Source organism: Perognathus longimembris, chromosome 5, assembly GCF_023159225.1.
Source record: "Perognathus longimembris pacificus isolate PPM17 chromosome 5, ASM2315922v1, whole genome shotgun sequence".
Classification (NCBI taxonomy): domain Eukaryota; kingdom Metazoa; phylum Chordata; class Mammalia; order Rodentia; family Heteromyidae; genus Perognathus; species Perognathus longimembris.
This window is the reverse complement of record NC_063165.1, coordinates 54,744,609-54,766,250: the sequence shown is the minus strand read 5'-3', so window position 1 is coordinate 54,766,250 and position 21,642 is coordinate 54,744,609. Positions and strand designations below refer to the sequence as shown.

The window sequence follows — 21,642 nt, the reverse complement described above, 5'->3', positions numbered from 1 at the left end:
CATGTATCAAGATAAAAGTTGAGACACTGCATTAGTCACTTTTCTGCTGCTATAACAAAATGCCCACCAGTGGGCTCTTTATAAATTGATTTGTTTAGCATTCAGTTTCAGAGGTTGAATGTTCACTCTCTTACAGCTTCAACTGTTTGGCTCTTGGCTTTCATGGTTGTGTACACCACAGGGTGGGATGCCAGCAGGAGCATGAGGGAGAGGGAGAAATCCCATGGTACAACAGGAAACCTGAGACCAGGAAAGGATGTCTTCTTTTGTTTTATCTTCCAACAACTCACTCTTGCCAGAACTCCTGCTGTCCAGCATTAATCCTTTCCAATGGCTTCACTCCCAAAGACCTAATTGCCTCCCAGGAGGCAAGGCTCCATCTCTTAAAGGTGACATCAATTGTCAATCCCAACTCCTGGGAGACCAGGCCTCTAGCACATAGATCCCTGAGGAGCAAACCACATACATCCTAACAACAGCAGGTACCTTCTTTAGAGATACGGCATTGCCACAAGGGGCAACAAATCCCAGGAGTCCACCAGCAGCTGATAAGCAACAACTTTCCAACTACTCAACCCAAAGCTGAACTCCAAGTCAGAAAGTCTTCCTTAACAGAGTAATAATTTGATCTAAAACTGACAACATCTAGTCATGGCCAGTATACTAAATACTAAATTCTCTTGGTAATTTTAAGTCACTGGAATGAAACTTCCAATTGATTACAAGGAAGTGTGTGTGTGTGTGTGTGTGTGTGTGTGTGTGTGTGTGTGTAGCATTGCAGACGTAAGACTCTTAAATTAGCTCCAGAATCCACCCAAGTTTCACACCTCATTTTAAGAGTAAAATTAGACATATAATGCCTGTCTCTCATTTCTTCTTAGATAATTCTCAGTAGCTTTAGGGATTTCAAAAGTTTTTAACTGTCTAGCTTGATTTTCTCCATCTACTCTGAAACCAACTATACTTCTATCTCAAAAGAGGAAACCAAAGTGCTAGAAGACAAACAATTCTTGAAATAAGTAAAACCAGGTCTCACCAAAGGACAGAAGACTTTGCTCCAGTGCTAACTTGTGAATACCCCTATTCAAAAATATTAGCCATACATAATGCTGCAACTATGATTCCAATCTAAAGGCATTTTATATTATTTTGATACACATGTGATTTCAGTCAATTCTCTGGGTTTGGGGACAGGCTGGTATACAAACTAGCACCCCAGCTCTCCTCCCTCTGCTCCCTAATAGCAAATAGTTTAATAGCAAATAGTTTGATAGCAAATTCCCAGCAATAAAAACAAACAACAACAAACTAGGTTTTAACAATGATATCCTAGAAGCTTTTGGACCTATTTTGTAAAGTTCAGTCACGAGTTTGTCCTCTTCACTATGACTACAGTGGGTGAGAGAACTGTGCCAGAAGCTTCCATGTGTTCCCTCCTAATGTTTCTGTAATGAAATTCCACTGGAAAAAATGCAACATGTAAAATATGGCAAATATTACAAATTGTGGTTGATACACCAATTCTAAGCATCTTATAGCAGTTTATGGTTGACTCTGGGGCAAAAATAGCTGTTTGAATACACTTGCTATATCCATCAGTAGGGCTTAAAACATTTGGTTGAACCTACAAAGTATGTCACAGTGGTCAAAGTACATATTCAAGCATGTATGGTTATGATAGAGGCCATGGTAGACTCTTTGGGATTGTTTCAGAAATTATCTGCTAACTCTTAGATAAAAGATGTGGATATCGTCAAGGCTTTGTTCTAGAATGAAAAGCAGCCACGTCAAGGTCTAGAATCGCATGCCAGTTTAAACACATCGATTTCTTGAACTCAAGTCAAATAAAGTAATTCTGTAGCAAATGACCAAGTGTGCCTAGAAAGACCAGTGGACAAAAGACTCAGGCTTTGAGCAGTTTGATGACTCATGCTTTTCATTCTTACCTTTCCAAAGAACCATGTGACATCAAGTTCACCCCAAGGTTGGCTCTAGGAATGACTGACTGTTGAGTAACAGCAGACACCAAATGCTTCCTCTCTGTACCCAGGAAGTTTGCATGATTCTGCTCCAGCATTCTAACCCAGAATGTTGTGCTTTTCCCCAGCTGGAGCAGCTGACATCATAAATCCTTCATTAATGTTTGCAGTCAGGGAAATATGATGGTTTGTGTCGACTGGCACTTTCAATCAAGAAGGAAGTTGGAGCTGGGGACCCAGTGGTGTACTGAGAAGGCCAGACATTATCTGAAAGGTAAGTAAGCTCTCACAGGCAAACCAGGAAGAGAACAAGGCAGCAATAGCTCATGCCTGTAATCCTAACTATTCAGGAGGCTGAGATCTGTGGACCATGGTTTAAAGCCAGCCAGAGAAGGAAAGTGTGTGAGACTTACCTCCAATACTTAGAGAAAGCCAGAAGTGGCACTGTGGCTCAGGTGTTAGAGCACTAGCCTAGAGAGCACAAAGAGACTCCGGGACAGTGCTCAGGCCCTGAGTTCAAGGCCCAGGACTAACAAAAGCAAACAAAAAAAGCAAAGGAAAAATGAATCTTGATAGTAACTACATGGGCTTCTGTTTGGAAGACCCTGACTATATTGACTCAAAATTACTAATAAGAACAGAATTTCCAGGTTACAAAGCAATAACAACAACAAAATTCCAAGGCCAGTATGTTTCTTTTTTATTATTATTATTATTGTTCTTGTGTTTAACTTAAGATATTTGAACAATTCCATTCATAAGCATTACATTAATTCCCATGCAAAAACCCAAGACCACATATTCCTAATTCCAATTGGCCAAACTCCAACCTTCAGGTCTGGATGTTAAAGATCCAAACCAACCAGCTCTTCCACTTTCCCAGTAGTAGACACCATGGCGGTCCTTTGGGAGAATTAGCAAACCCCATCAACCCCCTTGGACACCATAGGGTACCACAAATCCACAGCACACAGGGAACCAATGCCCCACAGCACCTAAAGCTGGCAAGTCATTTCATTCGTGAAGCTAGGACATGTCCATTTCACTCCCACAGATACTTCCTGGTTCCTGCTCCACCACCAAAGCTGCTTTTGAACATGGTATCTTCAATTTGGGGCTAAAAATTCTTCCTGCCAGTTTTCTTCAAAAATCTCTCTTCATAAAAGAGCTTCTCTCTAGTACTCCAAGAGAAATAAATACAGAAACCTCTACTTTATCAAGTATATTTCTTCCTTGGCTTTAGACAGAATCAAAGAACAGGTATAAAACTTTAAAAATTTTCTCTCAGTAAGACAGGAACCAGGAACTCCACAGGGGGCAAAAGGACACCCTACAATTAAAGGAGAACTGAACCAAATGTAAAGGGTCATTTGACTGAGAGAAATAGGCTAAATGAAAACCATGACTGTATGTCATCAACAGTAGGTGTCAACTTGTATTGAAACGCACATTGCAACTTGGACAATGGCAAAGGTTTCATTAGTGCAAATAACAATTATAATGGTATGTCCTTTAATAGGGTTTAAATAAGGCTTCAAATAATTACACACGCTAAAAATGACATTTGGAAACCTTAATTCTGCTTGGAAAGCTATGAAACGTACCCTCCAAACCCTCCAATGTTCACTGACTCGAGGACAATTACATTCAACGAAGTTTCTGCAATCGGTTGCATTATTACCTCCAAAGTTTACATTGCGTGCTGGGGAAAGCACTCTGGCAGAAGAAATAAATCCAGCCAACCCGCCAGACTGTCCCCAGGTCCAGTTTCTCCGGTATCCACAGTGATGAAAACTCATTAGAAATATAAAGGCAAAAACCCAACCAAAGGTATAGAATCCGTAAGTGTCAGAAAGAAGTTTGCTTCCTGGGACCCACTTGAAAATACGCACAAAGTAAAAAACAAAACATGAGAGGGTTTATGGGCGTGTTTGTTCATCTATGGCTCAAGTTCTCCTTAAAAAGTCGAACAAACGAACAACAAATCAACAAAGAAAAAGGCTATAACGACAACTAAGAAAACGCAAGCCACAAAACCAGGAGGCAGAACATGAAATAGTAATATACTGTTTCAGAGCCTGCACCATCCTGCAGAACCAGGAAACTTTGAACTGTTTGTCCTTAACAAATCCAATCGAAGCTGGATATGTAACAAACAAACAAAAAACTGGAAGGACAGAACCACCTAGTACACACACGCTACAGGAGACAGAGAGTTTTAGAACCAGGAGGACAAAAACAGCCAAAGTAACAACAACAACAGAAAGAAAATACTCAGAAAAATTTATCATCGATTCTGAAATGAGGCCGTGTGACATCGTCGGGGTTAATAAAGACAGAAATGGATTTCCCCGGATTCTCAGTCACCAGTTGTTGCAGTTTTTTGGCCAGGCGGTCATCAGGCTGGTTGGGGTCCCCCCCGTCGGACTGCGGGGAGGGGGTACTGGAGGTGCTGCCCCGCCTCTGCAGCTCCAGCGTCAGTCGGTTGGCGGCCTTGACGTGCTCGATGGCAGTGCGCAAGTGCTCGGCCGGATCGGAGCGCACGGAGGACAGCTTGCGAGCATGCAGCATAACGGTCTCCTCCGACAGGTGCTCTAGCATGTTGCACTGGGGGATGAAATAATTGGGGCACATCTTGTTGACCAGACAGTGCTGCAGATCATCGATGAGGCCCAGCAAAAAATGGGCCGCATAGTCTTCTTGAGCCAGGTAGTTGGCGGGAAGTCTGTCACAGGCCCAGAGCATCATGCTCCGCAGGTGATAGGGGCTGATGGCCTTGGGCCGCGACAGGAGTTTAATGATGATGGCTTTGCAGGCCTGGTAAGCCTGCATGAGACTGCTGGAGATGCATTTCTTCAACTGCACCTCGCTCCTGGCAAAGGACAGCCGCCACTCGTTGTCCTTTTTGCCCTTGTAAGAGCAGGCAGGCACCAAGTAAAACCCACTAATGACCTCTTCCTCCGTGATCTTCCCGTCCCAAAAATGGTTCTCCATGAGCCAGCTCTGCGCCACTGCCGGCCAGCCCTTGAACGATACCACAGGGACGATGTCGTACAGCATGCGGCTGCTCCCCACGCCCAGAATGATGGAGAGGATGGTCCCGTTTTTCTCTACCTTTTCCACCTTTGGCATCCCCCGCTGGGGTTTCTTCTGGATCTCGGCTAGGACGATGCTGATGGAGTCGTAGAACCAGTCAGCCACTTTGGTAGGAGAGAAGAAGTAGTTGGTGGCGCCGTTGATGTGGTCCACGATGGTGCAGCAGTCTTTCCATTTGCTGATGGTGCCCTCATCGAAGAGACGCAGGCTCAGCCAGGAGTGGCACAAGGCCGAGTGGCGCATGTCGAGCGTCACAGGTTGGTTTCGGTCATGGAGTTTCAGGGCTGGCACCAGCAGGGTAAAGTCCATGTCATAGTCAGTGCCCCTGGCGTAGACGTCCAGCTCATCTAAATCCAGGTCCACTACACCTTCCCGCACGCCTCCGGACAGCAACAGATACTCATTAGCCACCGGGAGCTTTTGGTCCAGCTTCTGCACCATTCCTAGATAGAAAAGAAAAAAAAAAAGGCATCGCCGTTATAGGAAGCAACGCATGGATGCAAGTACTGGTGGCATTCTAGAATGCTCTGAACTTCCAAGAACCAAAACTTTCTACCGTATGAAGTCAGAACTCACACTGTGGCACGTGTTCATGGTAAGCACCCAAGTAGAAATTATGATCCACTTATATGTATATAATATAAATATATGTATCAAATCTGGAGCTTCCACACACATCTAGATAATACATTCTGACCTTTTCCCCTGCCCAAATGGAAATTCTCTCTCTCTCTCTCTCTCTCTAACACACACACACACACACACACACACACACACATCAGACCTCATGCTGCCACACATGCCCAGATGATACTACTGTGTTCTGTCTTTTAAGTGGTTTGTCCCTTGCCCAAGTGGAAATTACAATTGGAAATTACAAATGGACTCCCACATGAAGGTTCAGTTATTTTCAGAGAGTTCTACTTAACAATGAAATCTTAAGCTACACTATTTTAAATATTCTATCACTCCTGCATTCGTTCCACAAATACACATTAAAATGTGAACTTCCATGCTGTGGTTAGTCAATAAGATCGCAAACAATCAGAGTGATATTGTATTCTGAGTACCACTTTTTGTGCTCTCTTGGGTCTTGAGTATAACTCAGAATTCTTTTTTTCTTTTATCCTAGCTAAGAGCAAATGGTTCCTGAGCATACCATCAAGGGATTGTGTATACAATACAATGTATATAATATATCCATTAGCAATCAGAGGTAATTTTTTCTACCCCCCCACCCCCCAAAAAAAAGTCACTGAATTTTGCCTTGGATGGGCACAACTTTGGTGAGAAATAGTCAACTCCCTTCTGCCCTCTGCTGGACTAAAGAAGAAACACATGAAAACAAACCTATTTTCCGTTGATCTATACATGAACTGAAAATAGAGTATTTTATCATAATAGAATATTTTATCATTGGCAGGAGAACATCACTGCCAATGATGAAATCTACTCTGCTGCTTATGCAACTAGCAACCATGTTAACCCTTTCTTTCCAAGAGCCAACATGAAAGCATTTAAATTCCAGCACCTAGAGTTAAGGGTAATTTTAGACACTTTTTATTCCCTTTAGGGTAGGAAGAATTTCACATCGAGGAAAATACTACTGAGGTTCACTTTGTAAGTTCCTGGAAGCTAGAAACAAAATTTCTAAGACCACACTATGCTAGGAGCTTTTCCCTTGTGTTATCTACGTTTTCATCTAAACACTTTGAGTCCATGAATTTGCAGTTGGACAAATGATGCGGCAATATAAACTAGAGCCTTCTCCAGCACTCTGCAAGCCCATACGTCGTCCCCCTTGAAATTCTTCTAAGCCGTGCTGAAGAGAAAATGAGGTGACGGAAGCTATTGTGGCAGATGGGTTGCCAAGCAACAAGGAGCCAGGGCCTGGGAGAGCAGACAAAAGCGAGGAAATCTCTACTGTAACACTTGGGCTGTAGGGACCAGTTCCAACAAGTGCCATCACTGCCCGGATTCAAGGGAAAGGTAATGTGACTCTGGCCATTTAGCTCTTTGTCACATTCTCTAAAGCCGGAAGTGGGAGAGGAAGAAAACACACACCCCCTCCCAGCTTGTTAATGCACAGGCATGGAGAGATGCAGAAAGAACTTATCTCCCCACCCCAGGTGCTCTTATTCATTTCAGGAAAGCTCTGCCATATGGTTTTGCTCTTTAAAAAAATTCTGAAGTAAAATTGTCATGGTAGAATTCTCAACTTCTTGGTTTCAATGTATTTCATAGTTTCTATTGAACCAGAGTATTTCGGTTTTCATGGAGATGCTGGGAGCTCACCATCTATGACATCCCTTTAGGTATTCATTGATTATCTTTGGAACATAAAATAGAAAAGAGTTGTGTCCTTTATGTCCCAGGCAATAAAAATTGTCAAATTCAAATCCTTTCCCTTCCATTCTGGCTCACTCTCCTCTGTCTCTGTCTTTTCTTCCTCCTTTTATTTTTATTTTTTTGAAAAACAAACATAGAATAGTGTTATGGCAACAGGTGGTGTGTGTGTGTGTGTGTGTGTGTGTGTGTGTGTGTGTGTGTGTGTGTGTATAGATGTAAGAGACTTTGTAGATGCCCTCTCCCCAATCCCCCATGCAGACATGACAGCTAGCTCCCTGGGTGCTTTCCCCCTCCAGCGCTACAGACCCCACTCCACTCCTCATCAGGAATTGCATACCTCTGACACCCCCAAGTATACATTTGGCCATAAGTATAACAGTGTAAGCCAGTGAAAATGCATCAGTTGTGACTTTCTACAGTCACTCAGTCATGTTAGTTTCCTACTGTGTCTTATAAGACTAGCTCTGAGAGCTCTCCTGAAGAGTTCACCAGCCCTGTCCCATCTGAAGGCTTCTCTCCTGGCGTGGTGATAGTGAGTATGTTTCCTATTTATACATTACACTGTTGATATTCCTCACTAAGCAAGGACAGTTCAAAACACCTGGTGCCCAGGAACGAGAGAGGTGTGTGCCTTTCTTCCTTCATTGTGGGGTCAGGGTGTAAATGATATGGTTTGACATGGTGTAAATGATAAAAGTAGGAAGCCTCTTCTCAGTTCCCTTCTAGGACCAACATTCAGAGAAGAGCCGTGTTCAAATACCTTACTCATGTATTAGAGTCTCAAGCCAAATTCAAAGACCAGAACATTTCTCTTTCACTCTCTGTTTGAGGACAGTCCTCCATTTTGCTAACACACACAGAAAAGAGTCCAAATGACATATTTAATCTCCCTGGCTAATGACCTTTAGCTCACAGGACTTTCTTACCTGTTGGTTTTCTCTGTTTAATGCCTTGTGCATCAGCTAACCTCACACAGCAGTTATATGTTGAATGAATAAATGGACGAAATAGCCTGGAATACATTCCACAGAGGATGAAATTGTCAGCTGTCCACTTGAAATAACTGTCAATCTCACACTATCATTTGCAGGCTTAAGAAATTAAAGACCGGGGCTGGGGATATGGCCTAGTGGCAAGAGTGCCTGCCTCGGATACACGAGGCCCTAGGTTCGATTCCCCAGCACCACATATACAGAAAACGGCCAGAAGTGGCGCTGTGGCTCAAGTGGCAGAGTGCTAGCCTTGAGCGGGAAGAAGCCAGGGACAGTGCTCAGGCCCTTAGTCCAAGGCCCAGGACTGGCCAAAAAAAAAACAAAAAAAAAAACAAAAAGAAATTAAAGACCTTTATCACTGGGCAACAAAATACATATCCCATTTGGAGGAGACAGAGCAGAGAAGCTAGAGCCCTGGTGCCCAGCTGACTGTGAACTATAAACCACAACTTCACAGGGGCATCTCCTTGGGGTAATTTCGATTTTAAACTTGTGCAAGTTAAAATGGAAATTAAACTGCAAGTAAAATGAAAAACCTTAGCTCTAGGACAGTCTCCAAAGCACCAATTTTTAGTCGAAAAACCTTATCAAGGAATGAAGAATAAAAGTAATACCTAATTACAGTGTGATCTAAGATTTAAATCCATTATCTGATGTTTAAAAAAGAAGAGGAAGATTGTAACTTTTTTTAAAGATCTACAAGTAAGACAACCCACATGGGGATTCCTCCATTACGAAGTAATTCCTAGTGATGACCAGGAGATGGCACCACATTCCACTTGTTTACTATGTTTCTATCTGGGCTCCAAAGTCATCACCTCCTAAGAATGGGAAAACAGAAGTCATTTCAGGGGAAGACATACTGAAACTACCACCTGGACCTATTTGTCTCTACAGTGGCACCTAGTGATTCACAATTTGCCTTTTAGTTTCCCCCAGAGAAAAGCCTCGGAACTTTGGAGGCAGTACGATCTCATCTATGTTGAGCCTAGGCTGAGAGATTATTTGTTTGGGCAGGAGATGTGATAGGAAAGGTGAACAGAAAGCCTTGGTGCAAGGCTCAGAGTTCCAGCTTGTGTTTGAGATCTGAAAAAAAAGAATAAAGTTTCAGACGTCAGGATAATGTAGATCCCTAGACACAGGAGAAACAGTCTCCACTGGCCAGGTTACAGCATCATTCCTTATTTTGTGGTTGTACTGTGTCTGAAAATAGGCAGATGCATTAAAACATTTCTTTAAATCATACACTGGTGGCTAATGCCTATAATCCTAGCTTCTCAGAAGGCTGAGATCTGAGGATCATGGTTTGAAACCAACCTGGGCAGGAAAGTCTGTGAGTCTTATTTCCAATGAATGAACAAAAAAAAGCTGGAAATGGAGATGTGACTCAAGTGTTAGAGTACTAGCCTTAAGTGAAAAAGACCAGGGACAAAACCTTGAGTTCAAGCCCCAGGACCAGCACCCCCACCCTCCAAAATATTAAAAAAAAAAAAAACTGGACAGGATGGCTCAGGCCTGAAATCTAGACTGAAAAAATCAAAATTCAAGGCTAGGCCAGGGGAAAAAATTCTCAAGATCTCCAATATTAACCAACAAAAAGAAGGCACCGCCCCCCCCCCCCCACGTCAGTGAATAAAAAGCTGGGGACGGTGGGTGGTGTGTGTCTGTCATCCTATGTGGGATGGTGCAGGCTGGCTTTGGCATAATGCAATGCCATATTCAAAATATGGCAGGAGCGAAAAAGGATGGAGGTGTGATTAAGTAGTAGAGTACCAGCATGACAAATGCCAAAGTCTTGAGTTCAAACCCGAGTACCATTAAAAAAAGTAAGTTTTGGAAGCACAGATGACTAATAAAAAGAGAAGTTGATTTTTAACCTGGCTTCAATTAAAAAAAATCAGAACACAGCTGTACATTACATGGCCTCATGCAGATCCCAGACAACTGTCAAGATCCTTTCCCCATGGGTTTTAACAGTGATTCTGTACCCATTCTTCACAGAACAGGTGTGGAACTGACAATCTTGTCAGCTCCGCAACTAGTGCAGGCAAATGCACGAAAGGGTCACCTAGCATTCTATCCTCAAGTAGATGATAATTGAATGTGACCATGCACGCATTTTGAAGGAAGGAATGAAGCATGTATCATTTGGCTTTACCAAGCTGTCCATCTGTTTCTTGCAACATGCACAGAAATGGAGAGTAGAGGCTCAGATGTAAGGCTTGCTCTACGGGAGCATCCCCAGATGGGACACTTGGGGGCTTAGCTACACCTGAACTGCCCTGGTTACTAATACTGTCTCCATACTCCATACCCTGGCTAGAACCAGGAGAAACACAAATCACTGCTGGAAAATACCTCATCTTTAAGTGATAAGAATCAGATACTAAATAGCTATCAGTTGACTCCCGAGATTGTTAATAAATGGCATCATTTTGATATTCATAATAAATCAATTCTATGAAAGCAATAAACTTGGTGCCTCTACTGTCTTTATTTTCACTAAAATAAAATTATTTAAGTGAAATTTGAATTTTATTTAAGTGAAAATACCTTGGCTTCAAATGTTAATAATCAAATACTTAATAGCTATCAATTGACTTTCCCTGTTGACTGTTAAGGAACTATATCATCTTATTAATAATAGTAAATTGCATGGAAATAATAAACTCTATGCCTATACTGTCTTTCCTTAAATAATTCTATTCTAATATTAATATCCTGATCTAGTTTCCAAACAAAGCTGCAGCTTCCTACACATCTGCTTTTGAAGTCAATGACTCCTTAACATTTCACAAGACTTCCCAGTGTGTAAGGCTGGGAGAGTCCCTATCTACACCTCCACCTCCAGTGTAAAGAAGAAAGACCAAGTTGTCAAGAATAATAGTAGTAGGGAGGGGGAAAAGCCCCCAAAGCCTGACATGCAGAAAAAGCAGAATCTCGTCCTAAGAGCGAATTGTCTACCTGAAAATACCCTTCAATATTTCCTTCACAGTTCTGAAGCAAAACAGACATCTGTGTGTGTGTGTGTGTGTGTGTGTGTGTGTGTGTGTGTGTGTGTGTGTGTGTGCGCGTGCTAGCCCTGGGACTTGAACTCACCACCTGAGCACTGGCACTTGTCTTTTTCACTCAAGGCTCATTTCACTTCAGGCTTTTTGGTGGTTAACTGGGGTAAGTCTCACAGATTTTCTTGCCAGAGCAGGCTATGAACCACGATCCTCAGGTGTCAGACTCCTGAGTAGCTGGGATGACAGGTGTGAGCCACTAGCTCACCTTTTATTTGTAAGCATGCAGCAAGTCTGCTTGCACACTCTCCAAGCAATTCTATAATCTTGAAGAGTTGAGACCCAACTCTCAAGTCAGGCAAGACACAATATTGATGGTGGCACTTTCTGGAATCATGACAATAAATGACATTCAGGAAAGGCGCAGCACCTCTTAGTCTTCAGGGGATTCGTTCCCATGGATATTTGGTATTTGTTCATTCTCCTTTGAGAAAAAAAAAAGGGGAGGGTATCATTTTGCTATGATTTTTTCCCAGATGTTTTTTCACACACCTCCTTTCATTCATCATAGAGGGCTAATTTTTGTCCTTCACCCTACATTGAGTATGGACAAATAGTACTGTCAGCGGAGAACCTTTAAGGGCAACCAGCCTCTTCCTTGGAGCCTGTATGTGGGTCAGGAGGGCTGGCTGCTGGGCAGGCTGGCAGCAGAGCTGTAACCCAGGGGTGATGGCATAATGACAGCTCAGCTCTTGAAACCAAAGGCCACATTGTTTGAATGGTCTCAATACAGGTGTACAATTTCCAAGGGTATCAATTGTCCTGGAGTTGAATTTAGACACAACAGATAAATACAGACACTCACAATCACATGGTGTAGCTTCCAAAAATCCAGTTAGATTTGATACACAACAGAAAAAGAAAGGGACATGTGTTTGTGTGAAACGTGCAAATCCAATTTTGAAACAATTACAAAAAAAAAATGTCACAGCTAAAGGGGGGCTCCAATTAAGCCATGTGTGATCCTCAGTGTGACCACTAGATGGTGAACCTTCCCAGTTTTTCTTCACAGCTGTACCAGCCTCCACTCCCAAGTAAAGGGAGGAAAACGGTAAGGATGAATATAATATGAATGTTTAAAATTCACACCTGATTTTACTGATATGCTTTCAAAATGAGTCAGAATATAGTGCTTCTTGCCGATGAACCTCCAACGCCCACATGCAGTTTGCCACATTCCTATTGTATCTGTGCTTTGAAATTGGCAGGTACTGAGGGCTTAACAAATAAAATCTCCTGACAACCTTGTCAGCTTTGTGCAGTCAGAAAACGCTTTTAATGAAAAGTTAGCACGAAGTGCCTGGATTGAAGGAGGGAGAAATGAAGTGGAAAGAGGGAGACAGATACTGATGTTATGGGTTGTTTTTATTTTAATCCTATCTTTTAGCCCTCTGATGAATTTGACATACAAACAAAATGTGAAGAAACCCAGAATACCGAAGAGATGCTGGCTATGGTCTAACTGGCTTTTGTGTTGTTGATATTGGGGATTTGACCTCAGAGCCTCTCGCTTACTAAGCTGGTTAACACCACTAAGCCATGCTTTCAGTCCTGTTCCTCTGCTGATTATTTTTAATATAGCCTCACTTCCCACCCAGATATGTACCAAAAATGCCTTGATCTACCCACTACAGGCTTCCAGTCATTGCTAGAATCACACAGGTGATTCCAGATCACTATGTCTAACTTGCCTTTGATAGAGATGGGATCTTGTAGATGTTTCTGCCCAGGCTGGCCTAACATACTCGCCAACCTCAGCTTCCCACATAGCTAGGAAAGACAGGGGCTCATCACTGTGCCTAGCTATGGGTTGAGAAGAGATCTTGAAAAGTGGTCTGCCTGGGCTGGCCTCAAACAGTAATCCTACTATTCACAGCCTTCCAAATGGCAAAAGAGTAGTGAGCCATTGACCCCTGGCCCCACGGACTTTTCTGAAGAACTACAGCTTGCTGGGCCTCAGCCCTCCTTCCAGCATCAGCTTCCGAGGGGGTAAGGGTAAGAGTCTGCATTCCTCATGAGTTCTCAGGTGATGCAGGGACTGCTGGTCCAGCCCTGCCCTTTGAGCAACACTAAGTTAGCATGGCCACCTCAGAACTTACCATCTGACAGAGAACCAAAGCAACACCGAGATGGACTCGACCAATCAGCATCACCAGCAGCAGCTGCTAAAGGAGCTCCAGTCATAGCATCACCTGCCTGAAATCCTCTAATGGTATCCCCACCCCTGTGGTCAGGGCCTCCACCCTCTCTGGGTGTCTTTCTATGTTTCAGTCCCCATAAGGCCACACTCCCCCTCATCCACACACATACACACTGGCCCCCCCAAACAAGCCCTGGGCTTTCCCATTCCCTTCCTTCACTCTCTTTTTGCCTGCCAAACTTGCCTTGTTGAAATCCTACCAAGTCTATCTACCGTGAAAGCTTTGCTCCGAACCCTCCACAAGTGCACACGGCATGCCTTTTCTTTCTTTACAGCATTCTGATTAACCTGATATTTTATGAGGTGCATGGTGAAAGTGTATTGCCACTCTCTGAGTTCATTTTCTTGTCTCAGGCAGCATTCTGAGTTCCCCCTGAGGACGGGCATGGGGAGCCTTCGTTAGCTGGCATCCCTCTGCTCTTTGGATGTTGGCCACTGTGATGCAGAAACCGCCTGTCCTATTACAGAATGTGTCATTGTAACCAACCTGGATAGGACTGATAGAGAGGGGGATTGAATCTGCATAATTAATGGAGTGTCCGTTGCCTATGCAATTTCCCCAGAACGTTAATATTTTATGCAAGTAGAGAGAATAGTAGGTAAACAAAATGTACACTACTGCAGCAGGTCTTAGCAACACACAGTGATGCAGAGGTTCTCCTTGGCTCAAATTGGTGTGTGGCCTGTCAGTGGAAAGGCTGGCCTTTTCTGTGATGTCACTGCAGTTTGTACTTGTCACACTTGAACAACTTAATCTTTTTCCTACATCCTGCTTTCCTGTGTTACTGTCAGCCTTTTTCAAAAGGTAAAGTCTAAGCTGGGTATGGTGGGTCCATCTACTTGGAAGGTGGAGATAGGAGACTCAGAGTCCACGGCCTACCTAGGGAAAAAGCCTAAGACCCTATCTGAAAAATAACAAGAGCAGAGAGGCCTGGGGGCTTGGCTGAAGTGGTAGAATGACTACCTAGAAAGTGTTAAATCTTCAGTTCAAACCCCAGTTCAACAACAGACAGACAGATACTATTCCTTAGCATTAAAAAAATGTTGCTTTGCCAGTACTGAGTCTTGAACTCAGGATGTTCCACTCACGTATGGCTCCATCCTACCACTTGAGCCCTATCTCCAGCTCAGATTTTTGCTGTTTACTTGGAGATGAAGTCCTGTAGACTTGTCTACTCTGAATGACTTCAAACCATCATCACATGGCTGGGTCCCTCAAAGCAGCAGCCAGACATGGGGATTGTTTGGGCCAGTAGAGGCAGGGGACTGAGCTCTGCTAAAATGTCCAACCCTGGCAGATAAGTGCCTGGGCATACCTGGGGAGCTGAGAATGGTTTAAAGGAGTCAGAGCCAGCGGCCCCAGAGCTCTTAAAGTGGGAGAAGATGTCTGTGTAAGGCGGGGGGGGGGGGGCGAACAAAAAGAAAAGGGAGGCGGGAGGAAAGATAAAGAAGTGGGAATAGCATATTCAGGGCTCCTGCTCTGACCTGTGTGTGCTGTATATTCAATGTGTTGAATATGAACATGCAGACATCTTTTCTGTTTTATCCTTCATGGTCACAAAGAGAAAGCAGGCTCCTGGGCAAGGGGGTTTGCCTAAGATGATAATAAACATAGGCTTGGTTTCCGGTCTGAGCACCCCTGAGTTAGATCACCCATGGAGCCCAGTAATGAGGGAGCAGAGGGTGGATGGAGAGGACTAGACTGAGTGAGCAGAAGGGATGGGGAGCCAAATGGCTCCGCCCCTCCTGCCTCCCCATCTTAACCACTTTTATCTGCTTGGCACATCGGGGCTTCCTCTTCAGCTTCCATTTGAAGTTAAGAGCCCCACCGTTGGAAACACAGCATTAAACAAAGAACAAGTCTGGAAGTCATTGCATCCTATCAAGCTGCCTAGTTTCCAATTCTGCCTGAGGCTGGCCTTCAGCAGAAAAAGAAATAAACCAGTGCTTACCAAAGGCCTACTTCTATGCAGAATGCTGGGGGGTGGGGGGGAGGGAGGATCCCCAATTCCCAACTCTAATCATTCCAAAGCTCTCTGAAAACACTTTACTGTTTGCCAACTTTACTCATGTGTGTTCAAATGCTTCTACCCATTTGCAGGCATTCCAAGGCAGCCCAGGTGATCGAGAGGCAGCTCACACCCCTACGTAGAAATGAGGCACTGATGACTCAGCCCTGTGGCTGTTGTCTGAGGCTCTCAGGACCAGGCCCTGTCCTTCAAGAGGAGTCTCTTCCTCCTCCACAGACCTCTGCTTTCTTGGAGGCCTGCTGGCTGCTTGGATCCAATGGTCTTTAACGTTCTGACTTTAAGGAGTCCTTAAAAAAAAAAGTATTCATGTATATGTTTAGGGGAAAAAAGAAAGGAGATGCTCAATTTAAAAGTGATTTTTAACCGAGCATCAGTGGCTCCACATCTGTAATCCTCACTTTTCAGAAGGCTGAGCTCTAAGGATCATGGTTCAAAGACAGCCTGGTAGGGAAAGTCTGTAATCTCCAATTAACCACCACCACCAAAAGAAAGAAAGAAAGAATGGAAATGGAGCTGTAGTTCAAGTGGTAGAGTGCTAGCCTTGAACAAAAAAGCTCAGAAATAATGTCTTTGCCCTGAGTTCAAGCCCGAATGACAGAATAAATATGGAAGGGAAGGAAGGGAGGGAGGGAGGAAAGGAACGGGTGTTTTGGTTTGGTTTTTAGCAAGTCAGATGTATTATGGTTTGTCAAAAGCTGTGCTTCACAGAGAAACTGTAGACCTTTTGGGGGTGGGGGTGGGGTCAGTTGAGGGGCTTGAACTCAGGGCCTGGGCACTGTCCCTTGTTGGGGTCAGCTGTGCCTTTAAGAGGCCACAGCTGGCCTTGGCCTGTCTCTTCCCCTCCTCTTCCTCCTTTGACAGGAAGAGAAGCCCCTGCTCCTGGGGCGAGCACGTGTGCAATGGCGGAGGGCACCCCAGAAACCCAATCCTTGGGGGGCTGGGCCTCCACCCACAAGGGAGGTCCCCTGACAACACTTGATGGACAGTTCTCATGGCCAATCTGTTCTCCCTCCCTTGTGCCCACCTTTGGGGTATATCTATGCCTCCTCATTTGAATAAAAATAGAATCGTCCCAGAGACGGTCTCCGAGACTCCACGCGCCCGTGTCTTCCTTGGGCTGGCGGGTAAGGGGTTCTCGCACCCACACGTGAACCGACACACCCGGGACCCCGCTCCCTTGTCTGATCCCTACCGGCCCGGGGGGGGGGGGGGAGAGGGGGGAGACGTGAGAGAGTGAGTATGGATCCCACACAGAAGAGGTAGATAAGCCCAGGACCCCTCCCCACGTGGATTGGGAGGGGTAGAGCGAAGCCCGGCAATTTAAAGCCCAACAGTCCCTGAGTTCTTTTGCTCAAGGCTAGTGCTCTTCCACTTTGAGCCACAGCACCATTACTGGTTTTCTGGGAGCTTACTGGAGATAAGACTTTCATGGACTTTCCTGCCAAAGGTGGCTTAGAACTGCAATTCTCAGATCTCAGCCCCCTGTGTAGCTAGGATTACAGGCCTGAGCCATCAAGGCCTGGCTGTAGACCCTTTTGACAGTTTACTTCTAAAGTTCACAAGTACTAAGTCATAGACTTTTTTTTTTTCAAGACATTATGAATGTACATATAGCACAAGCAGACTGGGAACAGAGCAGGCTTTTAATTTCCCCAAGACAACAACTCCTAGCAACACAGAGGCCATCTCTGATCTTCTCAGGGCTCCGGCTTCCAGGGAAGAGGCCCTGTGTCACAAAGGAAGGATGCCTGTGGAAGTTCCTTTAAAGTGGTTAGAAAGAAAATAACAGGCACTGGATTTACAGCCAGTCTCCGGGCCATGAATGATTTATCACATTCTCCTTCTAGTATTGATTCCGGCCTCAGACACACGACACAGGACTGTTGATGAAAGCAGGCCTGTCTCCTGGCCTGCAGAGCTAGGCTGACACCTCCAGCCAGCAGCCTGCCCCAGGATCCCCGCCCAGCCCATCCCCAACTGCACAGCCCATCCCCAACAAGGCATCTCTGTGGGCTTCCTCTATGCACATCTGGGGGGAGGGGCACTCCCATCTCCACACCTGTTTGCCACCCCCACAAACCCACTTACACAGCAGATCGTACCCCATGTTCCCTAAACAACAACACACGAAAGATTCTGCCATTGTCGTGATATTGTCAATGTCACTGTCAAATGACCCTGTCCGAACTCTGTGCAAGTGTGAGTGTGTGTGTGTGTGTGTGTAGCTTTTTTGCTCAAAGCTTGCACTCTACTACTAAAGACATAGCTTCGTTGCTGGTTGTTGTTTTGTGTTTTTGAGATTCTTTTTTTTTTCTAGTAGTTAATTGGAGATAAAAGACTCACAGACTTTCCTTCCCAGGCTAGCTTCAGATCACAATCCTCAGATCTCAGCCTCCCGAGTAGCTAGGATGACAGGGGTGAGCCAAGAGCTCCCGGCTCTAACTCTTAGTGCTGTCACCCATGTACTGAGCAGCTACTTGGGGCCAAATGGATTCTTTGCCTTTGCCTGATTCTCATTTGTCTTCAGGTCAGCCCAGGGGATGTGAGAAGTCCAGACTCCTGAATGTTCACACTCACTGGGGCTGAGATTTGAAGCCAAGCACGTAATTGAGAACAGAGTGCAAACATCTGGGTCTAGGTAAGCCCTGTGGACTTTGTGTCTCCTGCAGCCTTCCCTTGTCTTTACCATGCCACACTCACCCTGCAAGACATTTAGGTCACCCAAGCATTCATGCCTCAAGGGGTCCTGAAACGGAAGGTGCTAGAAAACCCAAGAGCAAGCAAAGAGCTAGGAGGCTGCAGACAGACCCTCAAACTTGAACGTGGCTGTCCTTGTCCCCTTTCATCTAGCCTAAAATTCTCCTAATTAAGTTCACTTACACAGTGAAGGGAAAGAAAATGGAAATTGCCTTCCGGAAGTTACCAATGCTACCCTGCTAATGACCAATGACTCCCCAAAATGTGTTCTGTTGAGGATGTGACATTCCTCAGCGGCAGCAAGTCCCATCTGCCCTCCTGGGAGTTTGAATTGGAGGCTGACAAAGTGACAATGCACCCTGATGACAGAACATGGGGGGAGGGGGGCGGGGGGAAGGCAGAAGTGCCCTCAACACACAGGCAGCATGACACAGCAGGCACCAGGGGAATGCTTGTGTTCATAACTGCTCAGCTTCCTCCTTCTCATCTTTTCCTTTCCTCTTAGATAGTTTCTAATTCCCCTAAACCCAGACCAATTATATAAGTAGTAGGGCACAGTGGCAAAGTGAGTTCAAATGGTACTGTGAGCCTAGGCACTGTTAGGAAAGAGTTAACATGTAAATATGCAATCTGATCCTAAAAATCAAATTTACTCTCACTGTGTTTCTGAGTGTGAGGCCACTGGAGAAATTACTCACAGCAAGTCACACCGCAGCAAGTGATGGGTGTCACAGTACTGGTCCAAAGAAAAATGACAGTGGGGGGAAGAGAGTCTGCCTACATTTCTGCGAAGAGGCCCTGTTACCATGAGCAAGTCATTTATGCAGTTCTGCTCTAAATTACTGGCTTGTCCTGCAAAATAGCATTCCACAGCAAAGGTCCTATGTTTCAGCCCTTCTAGGCACTCAACAGTTTGCATGGAAACTTGCCAACTAACTGTATTCACCTCCTGCCCACCCAGGAGATATCCTAACAGACAGAAAGAACTAAGAATAGACTTGGCCATGATGCAGTCCAATACCAGGTAGGTACAGTTAGCTGATGAGAAGCCAACGAGAAAGAGAGAACCAAACGTGTGAAGGGCTCTGGCCGGCACATTGCTGCTGAGCTGGTGGCTTTCCCTGTGGTTGTGGGTGGTCACTGTATGGTTCATGGCTTTTGTTTCTTACGGTACAGAACTGAAAGTTGCTTTCCATCATCCACATTCATGCATCTCACAGCCGCACCAGTCCTCAGAAACACTGCTCTGCACACTGCATGCCACAGAGGCTCTCTAGGAATGAAAGGCCACAAAGTCAGGAAGTGTCAGGGACAAGATTAGACTGTGGCCATGTCTCTGATACTCTGGATCAGTCTAGTGTTGAGGCCATAAGATGGACTGTAATGTACTGACCCAAATTGCTGGCTAGACAATCTGACTATGACACTCGACACTGGCGACATACAGTCAATAAGATAGACTATGACAGAAATCATATCTAACACATGTATAGGGCCGTAGAGTATCCCAAACAAAATTATATCTATACTTTTTAAGTATGTCTGACTTCAAATAAAATACTCTGAGTTCTGCCTTATTTGATGAGAGCTGAATGACTTCTAACACATTTAAAGTCAAGTTTGCCAGGCACTGGTGGCTCACATCTATGATCCTAGGTACTTAAGAGGCTGAGATCTGAGGCTCAAGGTTCAAAGCAGTTTGGGCAGAAAAGTCCACGAGACTCTTATTGCCAAATAACCACCAAAAAGCAGGAAGTTGAGCTGTGAGCTGTAGCTCAAGTTTGGTAAAGCACCAGCCTTGAGCATAAAAGCCCATGGGCTGCACCCAGGCCCTGGGTACATGTAAGCACGCACACACACACACACACACACACACACACACACACACACACACACACACACACAGTCATTTCCCTGCAAAGAAATTATGCTTAGAAGAGAGACCAGTTTGGGAAGCATGGTTGAGAAAACTAGTAAGTATAACATAAAAGAAAGCAATTGGGTGAATAACTTCATAGCTAACTGCAGCGACTCACAGTTTAACAAAATGCATTTCTCCAAGCCCACCCTTCCGACTGAGACTTTAATTGCAGGGAAAGAAAGCACTGGAGACTGGCTTGGACTTTGAGATGCATTTGTGTGAAATAGTCAGCCTTTAACATGCTGTTCTCATGCACTTGTTTCGTATTCCAAGGGAATTCATATTGTTTTTGAATGAAATTGACAGATAAAATAAATGTATCCATCATGGAACTACAAGTTGGCTCCTGTACAAACAAAATCTTATTTTCCCTCTCACCCCCCAAAGCAGGCCATCCTCAGACCAAGCACCCAATGGCCTTTCAGGCGAAGGACCAAAATCACTGCAGCTCCTGTCTCCTAGGGTCTGTGTGCAGCCAGAGTCGGTCCTGGGAGAGCTCAGTGACAAAAAGCACCAGACTTGTGTGGGTGACACATCTGAGAAGTTTGGACATAAAGAATAAAGCCATGCCCACTAAAGAACTCCAACCATCTTTATTTTATTTATTTCTTTTGTTTATTTCTTTTTAGTGTCAGTTCTGGGGTTTGATCTCAAGGCCTAGACACTGTCCCTGAACTTTTGTACTGGAAGCTAGCACTCTACCACTTTACCCACAGCTCCACCTTTTTTTTTTTTTTTTTTTTGGTACTTAATTGGAGATAAGAGTCTCAAGGATTTTCCTGTGCTGGCTGACAATGATATGGAAAAGCACAGCAGGAAAACTGTAATCCAGGCTGCCCAGAGCATAAATCTAGACCCTATCTCAAAAATAACCAATGGAAAAAAAAATGAGCTGGAGTTGTGGCTCAAGTGATTGAGCTCCTACCTAGCAAGCATGAGGTGCTGAGTTCTCCCCCTCAAAATGGCACATTTTTCTTTTTAGTTTCTATTAATTTTGTGCCAGTACTAGGGTTTGGACTCTGCTTCTCAGCTTTTTTTGCTCCAAGCTGATGCCCTACCTCTTCAGGAACAGCTCTACTTCTAGTTTTCATTGGCTAATTGGAGATAAGAGTCTCACAGGCTTTTTAAAAATCTGGGCTGGCTTCAAATGGTGATCCTCAGAGCTCAGCCTTCTAAGTAGCTAAGATTACAGTCATAAACCACCTGTGCCCTGCTTAAGTTCCAAAATTTTGAGTTGGTCTTTGGAGAAAAAAGGTACTTTAAGAAATAAAAAGAATTCTGTAGTAAACTTGTCCATTAAACTGGTCCGTCCC

The 21,642-nt window shown here is 44.5% G+C and overlaps 1 protein-coding gene across 1 annotated transcript in view; it reads right to left on the bottom strand.

The window, feature by feature from the left end:
- Positions 1-3,261: 3,261 nt before the first annotated feature.
- The window catches only part of Mb21d2 (Mab-21 domain containing 2), a 105,462-nt gene continuing 87,081 nt past the window's right edge, over positions 3,262-21,642 (bottom strand). Inside the window, exon 2 of the mRNA XM_048346936.1 lies at positions 3,262-5,518. Within this exon, the coding sequence (XP_048202893.1) occupies positions 4,254-5,518 (1,265 nt within the window). The 3' untranslated portion in view covers positions 3,262-4,253. The remainder of the gene's footprint in view (positions 5,519-21,642) is intronic.